The following is a 23,983-nucleotide window of genomic DNA, read 5'->3' as shown; positions in this document are numbered from 1 at the left end:
TATCAAGGTTGCCCACTTTGGTTGAGGTGACTGGAGTGAGAATTTCAATTTTGCATGCACAAGTGAATATCCACTGTTACGCTGCCTAAAACACTAATGCAGGGGTTGCTCAATCCTGGTTCTGGAGGTCCACCACCCTGGAGAGTTCAGATCCCACATAAATGACTCTCACATACAAACCCCCCGCAAAGCTGGATCAGGTGTGTTATAAGGGTTGAAGCAGAGTTGAATAACTTCTTAATGTGTGTTTTCTCTTAACTTTATTCTTAAGAAAAGTTATGAGAAATTGTTCTTTTTCGAACATCTTAAGAATGATCTTATTTTCTTTTCTTAACTATTTTCTTAAGAATAATTCTAAGAACAAGTGGAATTCTTGAAAATATTATATTCTTAAATGTTTTCTTAACCTTACGACAGACTCACACTCGTCTCAGGATGTTAAAGTTGACGAGGTCTAAACATCTACATGTATCAAACTCAGACGCTCCCTAAGCTGCTCCTCATTCGGGTGAATCTCCCTGCTATAACAGCCTCTTCTGGGAGGTTTTTCACTTCCATTCAGCCACAAGAGGATGTGCGAGCTCAGGCACTGGTATTGTGGTACAAGGCCTGGCTCACACTTTTTGTTCCAATTCATTCCAAAGGTGTTGGATGGAGCTGAGGTCAGTGATCTGTGCAGGACAATCAAGTTTTATCACAGCCAAACTCAACAAACCATGGAGCTGCTTTGTGCACAGGGGCTCAGTCATGCTGGAACAGGAGCCGCCACAAAGCTGGAAACAATAAACTTTGTGTGCTGTAGCATTAATATCACCCTTCACTGGAACTAAGGGGACCCTGAGAAACAGCCCAGCCCATCATCCCTCCTCCACCAAACTTTACTGCTGGCACTATGGATTCCAGTAGGTAGCGTTCTCCTGGCATCCACTGAACCCAGATTCATCCATCAGACAAACAGACTGTGATATGTGATTCATCAATCCAGAGAACACGTTTCCACTGCTCCAGAGTCCAGTGGTGGCGCTTTACACCACTCCAGCCGACGCTTGGCATTGCGCATAGTGATCTTTGGCTTGTGTGCAGCTGCTCGGCCACGGAAACCCATTTCCACTTAAAAATAAAAGCGCTTACAGTGAACCGATCGAAAATCTAGCAGGTCAAAAATTTGATTTGTTGGAAGAGAGGCATTCTATGATGCTGCTGCATCTTACATCACTGAGCTCTTCTGTATGATCCACTCTACTGCCAGTCTTGTATACACAGAATAGCTGCACCTGTTTACGCACCTGATAGCAGTGGGTGACGGTGAAATAACCGAACCCACTAATCAAAAGGGGTGTCCACACACTTTTAGCCTGGGGTTTATATACAAACATTTAACAAACAAAAAAATCTTTAACATGTTTATTTGGTTGTTCCAGTCATCAGTAGACATATTTCCTCACACTGAAATCCACACAGAAAAAAAAACAATGTGAAAACATTCATTATTGATGTAAAGTGAGCAAAAGACAGCTGCTTTCTTTATACTTTAGCTTAGACAAATTAACACACTATACCTGTGTTTACGATGGTAAATCTGTTACTACATCAGTTAAAACAGACAGAAAAACCTGTAATGCTGCTAATAAGAATTCTAAAAACCTCAAACAAACATTATCTTTACATTCATCAGAAGCAGCCTCATGCTCAAAGCAAAGACTAGGTGAGGGATGATGCGCATGGTGGAGAGAATTATGCATAAACCTTTGGATGGGCTGACGTTCCACATGCATCTCTCAGCTCACCCTACAGGGGGCGCTCTGAAAAGGCAGTGAAGCTCTTCACTCGTGCAAAAAACAAAGGGGTGTACATTTTATCCAAGTCAAATGCAGTGATGACAGTTTCTCCAGTTGATCTGGAAGAGTGGAAAAGAAAAACAAGGGAACATGAGTCCAAGATTTTAGTCAATTATTCAAATTCAATTATTCACATTATTTTGTTGAGTTCAAGATTGTAGTCAATTATTCAAATTCAGTTATTCCCATTATGGTTTTGAGTCCAAGATTTTAGTCAATTATTCAAATTCAATTATTCCCATTATTTTGTTGAGTTCAAGATTGTAGTCAATTATTCAAATTCAGTTATTCCCATTATGGTTCTGAGTCCAATATTTTAGTCAATTATTCACATTATTGTTTTGAGTCCAAGATGCAGTCAGTTATTCTAATTCAATTATTCACATTACTTTGTTTCCAAGATTGTAGTCAATTATTCAAATTATTCACATTACTGCTTTGAGTCTAAGATGCAGTCAATTATTCAAATTAAGTTATTCACATTATTTTGTCGAGTCCAAGATTGTAGTCAATTATTCAAATTCAATTATTCACATTTGTGAGCTGTAACTACTTGGTGTGAGTGATATTCAGCATTTCCCCACTGCCCAAGTAACCTGCCCAGCATCATGTGAGCTGCCATGTTAAGTTCTTGTGTTTATGGTGATTGTAGTCCATCAGGTAATACGAACAATAGAGAACAAATCTAAATGTTTGTAAACAAAGGGCCTTACAATGTAAAAAAACTCCCAAAAACTGTTTATATTGGGGCTGGAATGTCGTATGCAAAGCCAGCTACAATTTAAGATTTTACTGTGTGCCTCCCGAAAGAAAGTCCTTGTAAACACATCTCTGGATCTGAAAGCTAAGGCAACCCTGCTGCCTTTCCCATCTTTAGCCTACATATCATCTTTACGCTGATTTCAGAATATAAAAACTAAAAAACGTATATTAAATAACACTTAACAACCTTGCCTTTAGGCAATAAACAAGTTAGCTTGCCAATTAGAAATTTATGACTCCAATCATACATGCATTACTGTTGGTGTGGGTTTCTCTGCGCTCAAACACTAATAGCGCCCCCTTGTGAGGAACCTGAATTATTAGACAAAATTTTCTGTACATTTCACAAAAAGACCATCATAAAACACAAACCTTTCACATGCTGTTTGTTTTTTTACCCAGTTAAATGCCATTTTTTTATATGTTTAAGCATTTTATGTAACTTCTGAGTGCTAAAAAAAATTTTGTGCTACAACACTTGCAACTTTAATAGCATCAGCACTACATGCTCAATTTTTTTATGTACAGCCCTGAAACAATATAAAAGCAGACATAAAGGTTGAGATATAAGAAAATATTAACTGTATTCTAGGTGCATAAAATCTAAGATGAAGTCTTTAATACCAGTTTTAATGTGAAGACAATTAGCACAATGAGGGAATCTAGGGAAATAGCCTATGTATTGACCAGGGTATATTTTCGTTTGTCCATCTGAATTTACATGGCCAAATCGTAAGGCAAATTACTCAGTAACTGCATGAAATAATTTTTATTTTATTTATTTTTTGTAAAAGTTCCCCTCAAATTAACAGAACATGTGTTTTATGATCACACATATTGCTATATGCTTACAGTTCACTGCTGAAAGCCAAAAATCTTAGACGCTCTTTGTATTTTTTTATAAAAATAATTTTTACAGAGCAGATCACTGAAGAGACGCCATCTGTTTATAGTTTATAGCCCAGATTTGTGGAAAAATGGGTCGACTTTCAGTAGAAAAAAAAATGGTGAGTTCAGCTTCTTTTATTATAAGGGTTTAAAATTACATCACCCATCTATTTGACTGGAAAGAAGACAGTTACAGCTCTCATATGACCCCCACCTTTAGAATGTAGCTTATATGAATATTATGAAGAATATGATGAAGTGTGTTTTGGAACCACCGGTGGTTCCAAGGAGTTGAAAAGGTTATTTTCAATGTACTAACCGCACATAAATACATCAGTCACAGTGCATTCAGTGGTACTAGAGTGTAGCATATTTAACACTTTGGAGACAAAAATATTAAAATGAAAGACTTTAAGACTAAAATCAGACTTCAAGACTTTAAGGACCTCTGGATACCGGCTACTACTCACAGAGATAAGCACAATGTGCTTAACACTGAGTAAATGACCTTTATGTTAAGTTACTGCCATCTTCTGGTGGTGATGAATCAAAAGGTTAATGCCTTTCAGGTTGTAGCTAATAAATTTACCTGTAGGTGATGTGACAAGAGTGGTGGATCCACACCAGCTTGTTGAAGCGCTGGCGACCCCCAGAGGACAGCTGCAGCCCCACATGGAAGGTGCGGTCAGAGTCGGGGGCTGGGTTCCGCCTGCAGAACCGGCTTCTCTGGTATTCGGGCACCTTCTGCCCACAGAGGAGAAATACATGCCGTTTACCACTAAGTTAACTTGAAATGCAAGAGAAAACTGTGATAAACAAGCCAGTGACTCGATATCTTGGCAACATTAAAATAAATAAGAACAGAATAATAAAAATGAATAACTAAAAACGTACCAAAATCACTTTAAAACTTAACTAAAATCAAGTAAAACAACTGCAGTCTGTTATGAGAGCCGAATTTGTGTGTACTGTTTTGTTGTCCTGTCTAGTTAGCGTCATATATATTTGTCATATACACCGATCAGGCATAACATTATGACCACCTCCTTGTTTCTATGCTCATTGTCCATTTTATCAGCTCCACTTACTATATAGGTGCACTTTGTAGTTCTACAGTTACAGACTGTAGTCCATCTGTTTCTCTGCATACTTTGTTAGCCCCCTTTTCCCCCGTGGACGTCTAGTTCCTATCACCACCACTGTGAACAATTCTGACTTACGTTTTTCTATAAAGGAGAAATTCACACCAAACCACTCTGAATGACTTTGTTTACATCTTAACCGTTTAATCATGGAAAAATTTTCATGGGTGGAATTTCCCTCTTGAGTTCGGTTAAGGGTGAGTCAGTGTTGAGTCACAAGTCTGTCAACTAGTGATCTGGGTCAATCCAAAGTTGAGAGCTCCATCACTCCAGAGAACGCAGTACCACTGCGCCACAGCCCAACGCTGGGGGGTTTTATATCCCTCTAGCCTGTGCTTGGCATGGGGACCATAGGCTCATGTGCAGCTACTCCAGAGCTTCCCATTCTATTGGTCAAAGCTTTTATATGGAGATTATACAAGCTGTATGTGCGCAACTGAACACCTGGACATACAGGGTATTTGGCAGTAAGTTAAATGTAGATTTTATATACATATTGTCCTGCTACATCATCAAAATCAGAACCTCAAAATTCTGTACTTTGAACAAAACCCACCTCTTCTTTTCTCTTGGAGACGACAACATAAACTTTGGTTTGATTGTCCGTGTCCTGGGACAGCCGGTAGTGGCCAAACAGGATGGACTCCATCCTGTGCAAAACAGAGACAGTGTTTCAGAACTTGGAGTAAAACACAGCATGATTTCATTTGTTTTTCATTTTTGAGGATGATTCAACCAAATCATATAAATCACATTTGTTCCTGAACAGCAGACAGTTGAGACGAGAACCTGAATTATAGACAGATCTTTTAGTTAAGGAGCAAAACTCTTTATATCTTTACGAGCAAAGACGAATAGACATCCTGAGCTGCATTATACAGACAGAACACAATCATGTCGATTATAATACTAGAATATCAGCTGCGTTTACATAATGCAAAGCAGAACGTCTACCAGGACTGCTCTGTCATGTCCATGGAAAGGAGTGGTGTGAAATTTGTGACTAAACACTGTTGTGAATGATAAACTGGCAAGCACAACATTAATGTGAATGATGTTTTGTAGCTAGCTAATTATATCAAATTATTACTGAACATTGTCTTAAGTTTAAGCGAGGAAATTTAACCTTATATTGCAGAGCTCATGAACTGGCAGTGTGACAAACTACCTTCAGCATAAAAAGTCTGAAAAAAGGGATGTGTTAGTCTTGTGTGATGCTTTTGCATTACAGCTTTTGTAACAAAGCTATCATGATGTGCATTGCAAAATATATAGGTGTCAACCCGTTTGGTTTACCTCTATAAAGGGATATATGGCTGAATGAGGCTGGGGCATGGGAAATCAAGGCCAATTCCCATTTCTTATTTTTAGCCCTACCCCATGTTCTTGAGTGTCACCTTGCACCTTGGAACTGAGTTACAGGGTAGTGGTTGAAATCTTCCCTCTGAAACGGGACCCTCAAATAAAAAGAGCATCACTTCATTAACAGCTACCAGCGCTGCTCTGTAGGCGACCCTGCCAGTCTGCAGTGACAGCAGAGGAGGGTAAAGTTCAGCTCCTCACTGCTGGGCTTTAGTTACATTTAGGGCATCATATGCCTTCAAAGAGGGGGGCAATTATTTATTATCACCCTCCCCTAATTCTTCAGTGATATGAAGCTGAAGTCAGATATTCGCCAGCTTCTCGTTCAAATTTTCCCGTTCCACCTTAAATGGAGCAGCAGTTGCATTCTGGCGCTTCAGGCGTCAAAACTGCTGGACTATTTAGTGATTTTTTTATGCTTGTTATGACGAAAAGGACCATAACACTTTGAAACGACATGGATAATACAATGTTACTGTATTTTTCTTAATGGATTCATTTCTTTGGTCTCTTGTTCAGCCATCTTGCTGGTTTTTCTTTTTTTCTCATAACACTGTTTGGAGTCTCTGAAAAACCTCCGTTTGGACGGTCATGTAGCCCCAACACTTTGCCCTCCCCCTCTATCTAGTAAAAAAGTGGGACACTTTACCCCTAGAAATGGAGGGCTAAGGGCTAAGTGGTAGGGGTAAGGGGTGAAATGGGATTGGGCCCCAATCTACAGTTTTTCCACACGTTGGCCAGTTAACCTCCAGATTTGATTCTCACTTTCTGTTTTATTTTAAATCATCTGATCAGACTGCAGGTGGCTGGGAGGCACACAGGTACATTAGCAAGGAAATATTCCGGCCTACTCCTTCTGCTCTTTCCCTCAGTCTCTCTCTAACTACCATTCGTAAAGATCAAAACCAGATAAACTGCTGTTGTTGCTGATGATTTTAATGGTAACCATGTACTACACGGTTTCAGTGAAGTCATGCAGCTTGAAGGCTGTGATTATAAGGTTTCCTGCTTCTAGAGTTAGACACCTAAGAATTCAGTGAGTGATGAATCAATAATGTAACATGGTCAAAAGATTAGTCTGCATTATTTTGACCAAACTTATTTACTTTTGCTGCATTGCATGAAAAACCTTGATTCATAAAATCACTTGGATTGGTCAAGATGCTCACAGCACACAGTTAATCAAAAATATTAAACAATTATACTACACAGATCTACTTGTTGCCAGTAGTGGGTGGTATGGCCAAAAACGTATATCACAGTCTAATTAAAATGTGTGATTTTAGTATATGCAACAGTGTCTTATATATAAATATCTAATTAAAAAAATACATTTCTAAGCAAACCTATTTTTGGCTATTAAGAATGCTAATTATTATTCTGAGATTTCTTATAATAAAAATAATTTTCACCAACCGAAGTAAATCTGAGATCTTTCTGTTGTGCAAAACTGTAAAAACTGAACAATATATTGATAAACCTATGGCAATACTGATTTCTGGCACTAGCCCTGTGGGCCTGGCACAACGCTGCTAAATTTTGTGTCTCTTCATTTCTATTGGGCTGAAATTGGCTTCTTATTCGGCAGCTTTTTGTTCTAATTTTCTATTCCAACTTACATGGAGAGGTAATTACAGTCTGGCACCTGTATAGGCATATAAATGTTACTGCTGCACCATTTAAGGTAGAACGGGAAATTTGAATAAGAAGCTAACTTCAGCGCCATCAAATTTCTCAAGCATTTTGTCTCTAATGTCTCATAGACTCACCTCTCTGACCATCAGACACTGCTGGAATTTGGAAAATATCAGTCATTTATGCTTCAGTACCAGCTGGAACTAGTGAGACGGTACGAGAGGAAGGTAACAGACCGATTGCTGTGCATGTTATTCTAAGTCTAACCCCAAAATACTGTCCATGCCTTTACATCCACTGCCTCAAAAACAAAGTAGACTACTTCAAATGTAACAGACAAAACAGCGGGAGGTAATCAAGGAGCTGCTGTGTTTTCATTTAAAACATGACTGAAACCTCCCTAAGCTACTCAATTAAAGCTTATGTCAGCATGTTTCTCATTATCTGTGCTAAATGTAGGCATACCGATATAAACAGTTATGGAAAAACTCATACCTGCGAAAAATGTTTTAACCCGATAAACCGGTTTACCACCTACTACTATTTACTATTTTACTATTTGATATTTGAGCTCAGAACAGGTTTGCTAACTGGAGGATCCAAAGACAAACACCTCGAGTTCCTGCTACGCAGACGTGGAACAGTGGCCAGAGGCTCCTCAGGGGCGGTCAACATCATCACTTGACCATCAGGGAAGAAGCGGAGGTACCTGGACAACACACAAAGTTCAGACAAGAAAACAGTGAGAGCCTGTCATGTATCGGTCACTTGTAATGATTTTTTCCCGTTATCCAGGTCCTCAAGGGCCCTGCAGTGCAGATCTGAAGTGCTGGCCTATTGCAAACAAACTCATTAGCTACTTAAACCCTCTCTGAGTTGAAAATAGGTGCAGGAAAAAGGCTTAGAGCAGCAAGCCTACCTGTAGTACTCCACCTGGTGCCACTTCCTATAGAAGCCATCCAGAGACTCCTCGCCTTGGCGGATGTACGAAGTTTTGCTGATGTAAACACCTGCAAGGATCAGAGCAGAAAATGCATTAGCTCTAAGTTAAAAGGTTAAAATGTGTGTATATATATATATATATATATATATATATATATATATATATATATATATATATATATATATATATATATATATATATATATATTAAAAACACAAAGCACACGCAGTTTACCATCATAGCGCACACGTGGCCTCTCTAAAAACATCTCCCTCCAGGAGGTGAAGGGCAGAATTTTGGTGCAGTTCCGGCCCCAAACCCTCAAACAGGCAGCACGCCAAATCTCAGGGTCTCTGTGAGGACACATCAGAGTTAATACACATCAAACTTTACAGAGCAATGATCATGTTCATTAGTGCATAACTGGGGGAAAACAGTCTTGATATAAATTTTCTAAAACCAAAGAGCCACTTTGTCCTTTCAACAACATGCAAACCACCTTGGGAGCCACAACATTATGGCATTTTATTGAAGTAACATTTTCCCATCTTGTCTGTCTCAGTATGTGTTAATGTACTACAGGCTAAAAAATATAAACAAAAACAGACTCACTTTGCTCTGCTTTAAGCTTTAGCTCAGCTATAGTTGCTTTTCTCGCATCTCCAGCAGGAAACTTTTCCACAAAAGTAGAACAGTTTCTTGTAAAATGTCTCAACGTTCAATTTTTTACGAGGCTGAAGTCGCTTCTCATTCGCCAGTTTCTTGTTCGAATTTTCCTGTTCCACCTTTAGTGGTGTTTGAGGTGCAAGAATGCAACTGCTGCACCATTTAAGGTGGAACAGGGTAATTCAAACAAGAAGCTGACTTTTTAGTGTTTGTCAGTTTCTCGCTGCAGATTAAACGTATCAGGAAACCAGCTGAGCGCTTATAAATGCAAATAGCCTCCAAATGATCAATACTGGTCTTAATTCTTTCTCTTTGCCTTTTCGTTAGCTACTGGCTGGGTGAGACTGTTGTCTGTGTAGCAAAGTGACCAGCAGTCTGTGCTGATCTTCAAGGTTAAAGGGTGAATTAGCAGTTCTACATTAACTCCAGAGTTTAAGACCATTTATTGTTAAACTGTGTTGAACGATCAGCAGAGCTTTATTTTACTGCAAAGAAGGATTATTTTATTTTTACATAAGAACCTAATTCTGCTGTGGAGCCGCAATAGGGCAGTAAAAGAGCCGCATGTTGCCGACCCCTGATCTACACAGACGTAGAAGGTCTTACTTTATATATGGTGTGAGTGTGAACCATTAGATTACAACTCAGTCACGCTATTCAAATATCTGTCTTTTTTTTCTTTCAGCATTTTCATTTCAACTGGTAAAGCAGAAATATGATTATGAAATATGATGTTTGCCTTAAATGTGACACAAGTGGCACAAATCACAAATCTAGATCTGAGCTGCTTTCATATGTGGCCCTGCATTGGCTACATGTCTGATTTGGGGCCTTGCAACTTTGATGAGAATGGTCAGATACAAATTCATCACTTTTTTTTGGTTCCCCTGCTGTGCATGCACCGTAATTCGGCATGAACACTGCAGCAGCATTAATGTTAATGCTGCAAAAGCAATGCATCTGAATGATTTCTCCACTTTGTCTCCCTCTAAAAATGAACATCTGAGAGCCGCTCAGGGCTCAAATTATTTTTGTCACTAAGCTTGTGCTGCTCATTAGTTTGTTGAATCATGTGGTTCACTAATGCGCAGTTACTAAGCGCAGGTTTATTCACTCTAAAGACAGATACTAATCACATGGCCACATGGACGTGAACCGAGAAGTCAGAAAGATCGGATCTGAGCAAAAGAATCTGAATAGAGCAATACAGCTGTAGGAGAAAGACCACACCTGGAATTCCTCCTAAGCTATTACCTAATTAGACTCCATTGCCAGTTCTGTACACCTATCCTGTAACTACACTTAAATGGGAATTACACCGGTTTTAACATTTTCAGCTTAATTAAATCACTAAGATTTAGTTATTAAAATAATTAAGTGAATTATTTCTTTACAGTGGTGGTGACTGGAACACACATATATAGACATTTCTTTTATTTGCTATCCAAAACCACCTGTGAACCTGTGTATATGTACTGCTCATAATGATAAATGTGTTATAAATGCAAAATAATGTGCTTTTTTGGGGACTATATTACCTTACAACACCCTGCATGTACCTCTCCGCTATGAATGGATTTTAAATGATAATGCTGTAGACCAAAAACTTTCTTAAAACTATCAGCACTGTCTTAACAGCATCTCAGGCATCAGGCAACACAATTGGACATGGTAGCTTTCAAAGGCATTAAACATTTTAGACCAGGGGTCTTTAATTAAATTCAATAAGGTCCAGTTAGAGAAAATATCCTCAGGCAAAGGTCCGGAACATCATAATGTCTACATTACATCATGATTCAGTGCCATATACTGTTTACTGAAGTAGCCTAGTAGGTATATCAACATCTTAAACAGTCAACAATGAATGTCAAATCAAATAAAGTACAATTCAGTCATATTTCAACAAGATTTATTGTCAGTTTTCTCTTTTTAGATCACGACATGTGAAATAACTTCCCTCTGACTCACTTTCTTCTCCGACTGCTGTCTCTCGCCTCGTCCCTCCCGTGTGTGTGCGTCACTCGCTTGAGTCTCAGTGCTCATCGTAATTGGCTTATCATGTGTGATATTGACAACGCATGCGATTGGTCTGTGAGTCTCACAAGAAAATTTACGCTGATTAAAATATGACCACCCTGTCAAAATTAAAGAATTCTCCATAGTTTATCGGTTATAGGTCCAGGTCCGCATAGGGCAGCGTCTGGGTCCGGACTCATACCACAATCTGCCTATTAGTGACCTCTGTTTTAGGCGGTTTGGTTCCTATCACCACTACTACGAACAATTCTGACTCCAGGACAGAGCATTTCACATGAAACCACTCCGAAAGACTTTGTTTACCTCTTAATTAAATAATTATGCAAAAATTCTGAAAAATTGGTGCAGTTCCCCTTTAATGAAAATTGTATCAGTACCATAAAGGTGCACTTTATAGGTGTACAATTACTGACTGAAGCCCTTTCAAATAATATCTGGTCAGCTATGGTGTCCCTTTCCATTGATGGACGTGGTAGAGGACAGGTAAAAAACCTACAAGAGACCTACAACCTGCACCTATATGGTACTTGCATATATGCAGTGCCTGGTGTACAAGATAAGTGTATCTAATAAACTATGAATTAAGTGTATATAAACTCTGATTCGTTTTCTTTTCCTTTCATACAATTTGCCCTGCCGCTTATTTGAGCAGGGTGTTTGTGAACGTGGCTCTAAAGATCCCTACTCAAAAATCCAGGGCTACAGGCTTATACTACTTCTTGTAGCATTTTGTAGTTCTACAGTTACAGACTGTAGTCCATCTGTTTCTCTGATACTTTGTTAGCCCCCTTTTACCCTGTTCTTCAGTGGTCAGGACCCCCATGGACCCTCACAGAGCAGGTACTATTTGGGTGGTGGATCATTCTCAGCACTGCAGTAACACTGATGTGGTGGTGGTGTGTTAGTGTGTGCTGCGGTAGTACGAGTGGATCAGTCACAGCAGTGCTGCCTGATCGGTGTATATTGCCCTTTAATTTAATGAAGGTGTAAGTGCAACACTACACTGAGATGGTTCAGATTTCCAAACATCATGTAGTATGCCCGACAGCCCACCTTGCACAGATGTAGAAACCCCTGCAGACAAGGGAGAGCTGCTCTAGAGCGCGCATGTCCAAGTCACAGGACACCACCCAGCGGAAGATATACATCAGCACCTCCATTGGCAAAGCTGTGGGACACAAAGCACAAGGACCATATTTCATGAAACCTCAAAGAGGCTTTTAGGAATATCATAATTCCTCACATGCACCCTGGATCAAGGGTTTAATTCTGCACTGATTTAAATTTTGCTAATCTGAAAGCCATGATAAATTATAGGACTTATTTCTGCACAACCCACGTGATCTGAAAAAGTGCGAAATATGAAAGATGCATACTGTTACCTGAAATATGCACCTGAGATGTTTCCACCTCAGGCTCACAGATCTTCTGAGAGGAGTGCTCAACAGTCAGCTGCTGTTGGAAGTACGCAAGGAGATCATCTATCTCGTTTTCATTCTCCTCCAGGCTGGAGAGACAAAGAAAAACACAACAAAAGAAATCGCAAAAGCGCAAGAGAGAGAAAAAGACAATTAAATATTGACAATTTGTGAGGAAATCCTTTTATTTGCCGTTCAAAAGGAGGCGCGCAGTCAAAGCTACGGCCAATAAAACTCTAAAAAAGTCTTTGTAATATTTCATACACGTGTCTACTCCACAGTCATTACGTTAAGGAACAATCATCACCAAGTACGAAGAATGTACTTGTTTAAATGCACAAGTAAGACAATGTACTGTCCAGTGGACTTACTAGCTCCCGCCAACTCTATCTGGATCAGGAGATCTGTTGTAGTTGATCTTAAACTCAATGTCAGGCACAAGCTGCATTGCACTCTTATAGTACTTGACGGCTGCAACATCAAAAGATGCAGTTACATATCCAGGTCATATCCATTATTTTTTTTATTGTTCACTTTAAAGGCACCAGGTACCTTCGTAAACAGCTCCATTTTGTTCCTCCTCTACAGCTTTCAGAAACAGCTCTCGAGCCTGAAGCAGAGAGAATTCACAATGAGACTGTTTTATTCACAATCATTTTTATGAGTACTTTTGACAGTGAACAACATACTTGGAATTACCTTCATTCATTATAACAGCATTATTTTAACCCTCTACTGCATGCATTAGGAGAGATTTTTTTAAACGTTCACCTTTCTTGCATAAATGGACCTGATTATTAAATTAAATTAAAAAATAAATACATTTTTAAAAATAATACTGTGTGCAAGGGTTCTTCTGGGGTATGTTGCCTTGAGGCAACATTGTGCACCAATTAGAAGAAATGATATGATGCTGTGTGCTTGTGACTGGCTAAATTCATTCCACTGTCACACAATGTTGCTTCTATGCATATTTCCGCAAATTCCCATAACGACTATATTGAATGTTAAAAAGAAGTATAAAAGTGCCTAAAGAGACAGTATGACCAAATACATGCTTTTTATTAATTTACTCACCCTCTTTCCTCTACTGTTAACCTTGTCGTTTGTCTTTAAATATGTGTAATATTATTGTAACGTGAGGAAAATGTGTTTGTTGCCCCGAGGCAACACTGTGCAGTAGAGGGCAGATCAGGGTAATAAAGGTTAATTTGCTTTTAAATATATATTATACATAAAACACATTATACATAATATACATAAAAATTACATCATAATAATCTTTTCTGATCCTGTATAGTTAAGAGTTCAAAATCAGGGGTCCAAGAAGGTCTTGTCATGTTTTTTTGGACCCCGGTATTATTGTGATATGAACTCTCGATCTTTTACAGTAGTGAAAAATGCTTCACCCCATGGGAATCTCTTCTGAATCTTTTTTTAATGAAAATTTCTTGTTGTGTTCTTTTACGTATTGCCTATACTGAATATACAGGGTCAGAAAAGCTTATTATGATGCAATTTTTATGTATAATATGTCTTTTATGTATGGACATGTAGTGATGTACACTATATGGCCATGTATGTGGACACACCTCCTAAATATTTAGTTTAAGTGTTTCAGCCACACCCATTGTGCAGGTGTATAAAATCAAGCATATAGCCATGCAATCCACATAGACAAATACTGGCAGCAGAAAGGGTCGTACTAAAGAGGTCAGTGACACACTACTGCCCTGGTCAACTGTATGTTCTGTTATTGTGAAATGGAAGCATCTAGAAGCAACAACAGCTCAGCCACAAAGCAGCAGACAAACCCAAAGTGTGGAGCCGCCATGGCTTTCTTTGACCAAGCAGCTGCACACAAGCCAAGGATCACTATGTGCAATGCCAAGTGTCGGCTGGACCCTGGAGCGGTGGAGTGATGGACCAGGCTTCACTATCTATAAGTCTGATGGACGAGTCTGGGTTTGGGGGCTGCCAGGAAAACACTACTTATCAGAATGCACAGTGACAACAGTACAGTTTGGTGGAGGAGGGATGATGGGCTGGGCCTGTTTATCAGGGTTTGGGCCCCTTAGTTCCAGTGAAGTGTGATGTTAATGTTGGCTGAATTGTCTCTTTAGTTGCGGAAAGCATTTTTTAATGAGTCACTCCTGTTTTGCTTGTGTATTTTGTCTGTTATAACTCACATCTCAGAAAAACAAAACACAGTGATACATATCACAGGTCATGAAAACACCTAGCATAGTATATTTCCCACCCTGAAACATAACATTCAACGACACACTATGTGCAACAGCGTCAGTAATGCCCACCTTTTCCTCTCTGGCCAGCTCCTGTTTCTTTTTCAAATCAGCAGCCCTGGAGATGCCTTTCTTTGTACCAGAGCTGGGCAGCAGCTCAGACATCCACTGAGCCCTAAAAGCACTGAGCTCCAGCTGCAAAAGGATTGGACGGATTATTATTAATAATGAGAATCCCAAAACATGCAGTCCCTAAATTAGGAAGAACATTTCTGCATAATTAAATGCATAAAATGTAAACAGGTCATGCAGATTTGACTGATGTAGAAATTCCTTTTAGAGAAAATTATGAAGTCTGAAATGTTCACAGTGCTGTTGATGGGAACCAGACATCTGAAAAACTTAATGTCTCTAAAACCTCCTTCACAGAAAATTACATGGAATAGTTATTAACATATCGACTGATGCCTGACATGGTTTTTAAATACCTTTGAAATAAGGATTGGGCAGATTTAACCTGCATTTAACCTTCCTTAACATTACATATAAAAACTCAGAAGACGTGTAGGCTTTTTATTTTGGATACATATATATATATATATATATATATATATATATGTGTGTATATATATATCCACATACACATATACATATATATATATATATATATATATACACATATACATATATATACATATATATATATATATATATATATATATATATATATACACATACATGCATACATACATATACATATATATATACACATACATGCATACATACATATACATATATATATATATTTTTTTTTAATAAAATGGCTATATTTTGACACATTGTTTTATGATAATTTTGAGATAAGGTTTTGGCTTAAGACATATTTTAATTCATTTAGTTTAATTCATTCATGGCAGAGAGGTACATGAAGGGTGTGGTGGGGCAAAATAGTCCCCAAAGAAAACTATTTTTTCATATTTTCCACTATTTTACCGTCAACATTCCACATAAAACTCAAAAGACTCGTGTAGGTTCACTGGTGGTTTTGGATAGTAAATAAAATGTCTGTATTTGTATTGTAGTCATGGTGACTCCTGGTTCCTATCACCACCACTGTAAAGAAATGCAAGTCTCTACAATCATCCATTTCACACCAAACCACTCTGAAAGACTCTTTACATCTCCAACACTGAATTATGCAGAAATTTTAGAAAAACTGTGGACTTCCCATTTAAGATAGAGCATGACTGATGTCTGATCACTGACCTGCAGATTAGAGTCTTCAGAATTTTCATCCTCTTCCTCTTCAACAGATCCAGTACCAGCATTCTTGCTGCCTTCAGCCTGTTGGAGGGAAAAAAGTTAACCATTGCTGATAAGACCAAATGCATGGTTTAGCAGCACACAATCTGCATAGTGTTGTAGGCCCATCGAGAAGCAGGTGTACAAATACTGACAAAACCTACTGTAAATATATAGTTTCAGTAGTTAAACATTCACCAAACACTGGGTGAGTGATTTTGCAAGCCTGAAGAGAGGAAAAAAAAAGCACCTCCCTAAAGGAGAACCCCACCGATTTTTCAAAAAATTCTACCTCATTAAATAGATAAAATGTAAACAAAGTCATTTAGAGTGGTTTCATGTGAAATTTACGTCTCCAAATTCCCTTTGGGGGTTAATAAAGTGTTATCTTATGGAGAACTGTTCACACTGGTGGGGAACAGAACCAGACAGCCACCTCTAAAAGCTCCCTCACAGAACTTTTTTTTTGTTTTTTTTTACAGAAAACGGTTAGATAGACACTGCCTCATGCCTGACACATCGCCTTATGATATTTTCATGATAAACTTTTGCCTTAAAACACATTTTAATCCATTTAGTTTAATCCATTCCTGACATAAAAGGTGTTGAAAGGCAAAACAGTCCTCCAAGAAAACCTTTTTTTCAGATTTTCCACTATTTTACCATCAACTTTCCATGTAAAAGCTCAGAAAGCTTCACTGATGGTTTTGGATAGTAAATAAAATGGCTATATTTGTGCTGTAGACATACCGGCCCCTGGTTTCCATCACCACCACTGTAAAGAAAGCTGAACCATTTCACACCAAACCACTCCGAATCACTCTGTTTACATCTCAAGGACTGGGCAATTGAGAAATTTGGGAAATACTGGATTTGGAGCATTACAAACTGAGTTGTACAGTAATGTTACTCCTATTGCACTCGCCTAGCAATTTGCTGTGCAATGTTAACAGCAATGTTTTGGACGCCCGACCCTGATCTACTTCTGCTATTAGTGACACACTGCCAAACCTAAAATTAGCCAGTTAGGTGAGCACGTCTATGGAGCTATCAGCCAGCCAGCTGCCTCTTCAACAAGATACCAATAAATATAGTTATATTTGCAGGTTGGAGTTTATTCTGCAGTATCTGCCTGATTAACTGCAGGCTGGATTTCTTTACAAGCAAGTTCAGCACTTAAGCTAACGTTAGCTACAGCAGGCTAACTGGACACGTCATACCAAACAGCGACACGAAGCTGAAGAATTTTCCCGTTCCACCTTAAATGGCGCAGCAGACGCATTCTCGTTCGAATTTACCGTCCCACCTTAAATGGGGCAGGCGCCAAAATGCAACTGCTGTAGCTTCCATTTAAGGTGGAACGGGGAAATGTCAATAGGAAGCAACTTCAGCCTCGTAATAACGACGACGTTTAGCACAACACCGCAGGGTTAGCCTATTAGCATGCTAACTGGCTAACACAAGCTACAGACGCTACTGCGTGTTTACCATGGTCGGCGTGTATGCGAGCTCTGCTTCTGACGCCCGAAACGCTTATTCTCGACGTCGTTTACAGATCACGGTCGGAGAAACGGACCACACAGCGGGCGAATTTACGCGCTCGCCACACGGCAGCCATCCCGGAGAGAGCGGAGCGGGGTCGGAGTCTGAAGCAGGTCGCCCGCTTTAGGTCCGAGCGGAGCGGAGCGAAACCTTACACCCCTCAACGGCTCGCTTTCAGTTTCAAAATAAAAGTTCAGCGTAGAGGCCCATGAAAGTTCATGACATTGCGTTCCCTCGCAAATGTTTTGCGTTCCCTCGCAAAATATATGCTCGCCAGACAGCAAGCAAAAGTAGGACCGGAGATGCCCAAAGACACTGCCCACATTAGAGCTTTGCTTTAAGCATATTTAACGTTAAAAGCTGTTTTCCCAGTTTGGCCAGTCTGTGCTGAGTTTATTCAGCAGTTGTTCTCTGCAGTGTCTATGAATGTAGCTTTTACTGTACGAGGACCCTCGACCTCAGTCTCAGTTTGAGTCACTAATCATGTTTGATTTTGAGAAGCGACACCATGTCTTTATATTTCAATCCAAGATCAACGTAAAATTCAATGAGCTGCTCCGTCTCTGAGCTTAAGCAAAGCACAGCTTTTGCAAGTGAATGCAAACTGTTGCATCGTAATGCGAAACATTTGCGAGGGAACTCAAAACATTTGCGAGGGCATGCAATGTCATTAACTTTTTTTTTTTTTTTGACCACGGCCCCTTAGAGGCTCTGTATTTTTCCCGCCAGATAGAGGAAAAACGGCCTACTTTTTCCCTCCTTCTCTGTTTCTGTCAGGATTACTTCACAAAAATTGGCTTAGCTCGTAGCTCTATATAAATACTAATCCACTGATAGATAATCAATATAAATACTAATAGTGATACAATATAAATACAATATAAATACTACTCAGGTTATAGATCTTATCTTATTGCAGATTTCTGTATATTTCTGTTTGTATATATAGATATGTAGATAGTTTTTTTTGTATTTCTTGATCTTTTTATATTGTATCATCCTTATTATTATTACTGTTCTGTGTTGTGTGACTGATACTGTCTGCTAAATTTCCTTCGGGATCAATAAAGTATCTATCTATCTATCTATCTATCTATCATCTATCTATCTATCTATCTAATCTTTCAAAAGTACTGACTTAGTATTTAAAATTAATTTTAACTTATTTTCTTGCAATATTGTCTTAGTATCTGAACATAACGACGTGCTTTGTCCAGATATTTACATCGAAATGACTTTTTTCCCAAAATGATGACATTTTCTTGAAGTACTGATTTTTGATCAGTAATGATTTATAAAACAATTACTCGTTCTAACAAAAAATGACTTAATATCTTGAAATACTGACCTGTTTTTCTCTAAATATTGACTTAATATCCCCCCAAAAAATGTTTATTCTCTCAATATTTTAGGATACTGTATTGAGATAAATATTACATTTCAAGAAAGTGATTATTTTAAATAATTATTACTAAACACTAGATTTTTACTAGATTATTACTAGATAAGTCATTATTTTGCCATTGTTATTGTTTTGACAGTCAATGTTTTGACATAGTCAGACTGTATGTTGATTGAAAATAAGTTATTACTTTTGACTTAAGTCATTATAACGAGATGCAAAATTTTGAGATACTGCTGCCAGAAACTTCCATAGTATTGAGTACAGCCCATACACACAGAACCTTGCAGCTAAAAAAACAAAACAAAACAAGAAACAAAACACAGAATCTATTCAAAGTCTCTGTTGGTTCCTGGTGGTGTCCAGTAGTCAGTAATCCAGTCCAGTAGACAGTATTGTGTGTTTTCCTGTGGTTGATATCACAGTGTAAAGGACTCTAATGGCTTAACAGGTGTTTTGGGACTGATCCCAGATGCATTTGATGGTTTCCTGAAGGGATATAAAGATGTCCTATAGGAAAATAGTGGTATCAAATGGTAAACCTTAAGCCAATTCCCACTAAAAAAACCCACCAGGTCTTAATCCTAATAGTTCTAATGGTCTTTTTTCAGCAGGACTGTTGGAGTAAATGAATAAAATGCAACGAAACACAAAATAATAAATGAAATGAACTGGTTGTTTTTTGCCTGCCTGCATGGTTTAATCCAGCCAAAGTAAACATGGTTTCTTCACAGTTTACAGCTGGTTTGTCGTGCAGGAACGGAAGAGCCGGGCCAGAGTCTGACCCAAAACCATCTGTGTTAAATGATTAACAAAAGACTCTGTCGTTCTGAAAAAAAGAGGTTCAAAATTCATTCTGTATACACATCTTAGATCACTATGAGACTGAATGAGAAGTTCATTCAGAATCACTGTGTTATTATGAAGAGAACATTTAAATGAATTTGTTCATGAATTTAGCTGTCTGGCATTATACATAACCATACAGAAATCTAGGATATGGACATACGCCGAACAGGCATAACATTATGACCACCTCCTTGTTTCTACGCTCATTGTCCATTTTATCAGCTCCACTTACTATATAGGTGCACTTTGTAGTTCTACAGTTACAGACTGTAGTCCATCTGTTTCTCTGATACTTTGTTAGCCCCCTTTTACCCTGTTCTTCAGTGGTCAGAACCCCCATGGACCCTCACAGAGCAGATACTATTTGGGTGGTGGATCATTCTCAGCACTGCAATAACACTGATGTGGTGGTGGTGTGTTAGTGTGTGTTGCGCTGGTCTGAGTGGATCAGACACAGCCGTGCTGCTTAAGTTTTTAAACACCTCAGTGTCACTGCTGGACTGAGAATAGTCCACCAACCAAAAACATCCAGCCAACAGTGTCCTGTGGGCAGCGTCCTGTGACCACTGATGAAGGACTAGAGGATGACCAACACAAACTGTGCAGCAGCAGATGAGCTATCGTCTCTGACTTTACATCTACAAGGTGGACTGACAAGGTAGGAGTGTCTAATAGAGTGGACAGTGAGTGGACACAGTGTTTAAAAACTCCAGCAGCACTGCTGTGTCTGATCCACTCAGACCAGCGCAACACACACTAACACACCACCACCACGTCAGTGTTACTGCAGTGCTGAGAATGACCCACCACCCAAATAGTACCTGCTCTGTGAGGGTCCATGGGGGTCCTGACCACTGAAGAACAGGGTAAAAGGGGGCTAACAAAGTATGCAGAGAAACAGATGGACTACAGTCTGTAACTGTAGAACTACAAAGTGCACCTATATAGTAAGTGGAGCTGATAAAATGGACAATGAGCGTAAAACAAGGAGGTGGTCATAATGTTATGCCTGATCAGTGTATAAATGCACTAAATGGTCAGGCATATATTTCAAAATATATGTACATAAATGTAGTGTACATTTATAAGTAGCAAATATTGCACATATAAGCATGATATATAAATCACACATACATGTCTGATTGGTGAACACATCTATGGATCATCCATATACTGTATATACGGTATGTCTGATACAAATACTGAAAGAGTTTTTTTAAAATCAAAAAATCTAAATGAATCAGCAGCATAAATTCAACATAAAACTTTAGATTATATTATGTGAAACAAGCATTTTTACATAATGTTTTCGATCATATAATGTTTAATATATGTGTTGCACATGTATGTTGGCACATGTTGATAAATGGCTGAACTGTATATGTCCTAAATTTGAAAACAGCCAATTTCAAATAGGCTTATATCACTTATTTGTCTATATGTGACAAACATAAGTTGGATATACAGGAAGGTTATACATGCTAATATGTCATATATTTACAAACAATGTAAAGGACAAAAGGTATTTTCAAATGATGTCAAAAACTGAAAAAGGACAAAACTGGAGATAGGAGGTTTAGTTCTGGCGAGCAGTGATATGTTGTGTAAGTATAATCCATATATTGGCTTATATCAGATTTCTGTATTGGTGGTGTCTGAGGCATTTAATTTCCAAAAATACTTCTCAGATTAATATCTAGTTTAAAGTAGAGATGCATCACAAGCTACATTCACATTACAAGCCTCATTTCTCAAATCTGATTTTTTGCTCAGATCTGATCTCTCTGACAGGATGGTTCACACTCGTTTAGGTAAGTGATTCAAATCTGTCATTAATGTGACGTACCGGCGTCCTGAAATGACCCTCATGAGCTCATCCTACTCAGTAACGTCACGTGAATGAATCACGTTCATCATCAGCACAAACTAACGAGCAGAACGAGCTTCGCTGAGAAGATAATTAACTCTGATCAGCTCTCAGCTTCATTATTAGAGCGAGACGAAGGAGAAAAAGGTGAGATGAGCTGCTTTTCCACCGTTTACAGGCTTTAACTTCTGTTCGGTGCTGCTGCCATGGTAACGCTGAATGATGGAGCACGCGCAGTAGAAAAAAAGCACATGAATTCCGATCTGAGCATCACATTAAGGTCACATGGCCACGAATCGGATACGTATCCGATCTAGGACCACATATGAAAGTGGCTCAGGTCGGATTTGAAAAGATCAGATTTGTCCACACAGCCCTGAAAACATCAGATCTGAGTCACATTAGGGCAAAAAATCGGATTTGTGCCACTTCAACCTGGTAATGTGAACGCAGCTTTATATGAATTTTTATGGCAATATTTTTCAACCTTTTCAAAAACAGGAACAAAATCATTTTCAGTTGATTTAGTGAAGCAGGTCTAATATAACACAGAAGAACGTTATTAACTTCCTCTTTTAGTTTTTTTACAAGTAGTTTGTCACCCCACTAAAAACACTGGGTCTAACCTTCGCTCCCCCCATTGTACAGAGGCCCTAATGTGACAGGCTGATTATTTTAAAATAGCTTTAGGATGTAGCATTTGTGGCCTCAACATAGAAATTTGGGCCTCAGTATAGTAATTTGTGGCTTCAATATAGTAATTTGTGGCTTCAATATAGTAATTTGTGGCTTCAATATAGTAATTTGTGGCCTCAATATAGTAATTTGTGGCCTCAACATAGAAATTTGGGCCTCAGTATAGTAATTTGTGGCTTCAATATAGTAATTTGTGGCCTCAATATAGTAATTTGTGGCTTCAATATAGTAATTTGTGGCCTCAACATAGTAAATTTTGGCCTCATTATAGTAATTTGTGACCTTAATAATGTAATTTGTTGCCTCATTATAGTAATTTGTGGCCTCAATAATGTAATTTGTGGCCTCATTATAGTAAGTTGTGGCCTCCGTATAGTAAATTGTGGCTTCAATATAGTCATTTGTGGCCTCAGCATAGTAAATTTTGGCCTAATTATAGTAATTTGTTGCTTCAGTATAGTTAAATGTGGCTTCAATATAGCAATTTGTGGCCTCAATATAATAGTTTGTGGGCTCAATATAGTAATTCGTGGCCTCCGTACAGTAAATAGTGGCTTCAATATAGTAATTTGTTGCCTCAATAATGTCATTTGTGGCTTCAATATAGTAATTTGTGGCCTCAATATAGTAATCCGTGGCCTCAATATAGTAATTCGTGGCCACACCTTATTAAAATATAATCACCATGTCACCGTAGGGTCTCTGTCCCACTCTGAATGTTCTGGCTACGCCCCCGTTTGAATATTATTCCCTTTCGAAACTCCCGCGCCACCGAATCTCAGGATCCAGCGCCGCAGTTTCCTCACCCCGTGGAGTCCGATTGGAAGGGAGGAGGCGGCCGGAGTGGAGCGGAGCGGATCCCCTCGGGTCTGAGGGCGGTAATTTATTTACCTCAGCTTTTGCTTCCAGATTACTTGCGATGTTAGCCTGAAATTACAACGTGGACGCCGGTTTCCTTCGTGATGAACGCGAATAAACCGTTTCGTATTGATCTGCGGGACTGACGTGTGTCACCGGCTGAGAGTGAATCATCTTTAGCCTGGCTAACGTTAACGCTACAGCGGGGATGCGTCGCCACTGAACCGGAGGCCTAAAACTACATTTTGTTATTAACCGTTTGACTCTCAACACATCAACTTTCTCCCGCACGATGGAGGAAATCCTACGGAAGCTCCAGAAAGAAGCCTCCGGGAACAAATACAAAGCTATTCGGGATGCCTGCACCTCAGCTTGTGGTAAGTCTCGGGCTGAGTCTCAAATTGCTCCCTACACCCTTATGTCCCTATGTAGTGCACTATGTAGGTCATGAAAAAATAGCTTCTACATCGAAACAGTGCGTTATTTGTCTAATAGGAAGCCATTTGCATTCAGCCAAAGCTGCACGACTCCCT

The 23,983-nt window shown here is 38.9% G+C and overlaps 2 protein-coding genes across 2 annotated transcripts in view; one reads left to right on the top strand and one right to left on the bottom strand.

Moving 5' to 3' along the window:
• Positions 1 to 1,389: 1,389 nt before the first annotated feature.
• On the bottom strand, positions 1,390 to 17,931 carry fbxo9 (F-box protein 9). The gene is made up of 13 exons (XM_036573665.1): positions 17,725 to 17,931; positions 16,201 to 16,278; positions 15,007 to 15,129; positions 13,244 to 13,301; positions 13,063 to 13,162; positions 12,656 to 12,780; positions 12,327 to 12,441; positions 8,805 to 8,923; positions 8,547 to 8,637; positions 8,241 to 8,336; positions 5,187 to 5,280; positions 4,078 to 4,232; positions 1,390 to 1,897 (listed from the first exon to the last, which is right to left on the bottom strand). The coding sequence occupies exons 1-13, from the start codon at positions 17,725 to 17,727 to the stop codon at positions 1,789 to 1,791; spliced, it is 1,266 nt and encodes a 421-aa protein (XP_036429558.1). The 5' UTR covers positions 17,728 to 17,931; the 3' UTR covers positions 1,390 to 1,788.
• A 5,481-nt stretch (positions 17,932 to 23,412) lies between these two features.
• Positions 23,413 to 23,983, top strand: part of arfgef3 (ARFGEF family member 3) — an 88,440-nt gene continuing 87,869 nt past the window's right edge. Inside the window, exon 1 of the mRNA XM_036573664.1 lies at positions 23,413 to 23,827. Within this exon, the coding sequence (XP_036429557.1) occupies positions 23,743 to 23,827 (85 nt within the window). The 5' untranslated portion in view covers positions 23,413 to 23,742. The remainder of the gene's footprint in view (positions 23,828 to 23,983) is intronic.

The sequence above is a fragment of the Colossoma macropomum genome, unplaced genomic scaffold (genome assembly GCF_904425465.1).
Source record: "Colossoma macropomum unplaced genomic scaffold, Colossoma_macropomum, whole genome shotgun sequence".
Taxonomy (NCBI): Eukaryota; Metazoa; Chordata; class Actinopteri; order Characiformes; family Serrasalmidae; genus Colossoma; species Colossoma macropomum.
The sequence above is the reverse complement of the archived record's forward strand: the minus strand, read 5'-3'. Positions and strand labels throughout refer to the sequence as shown.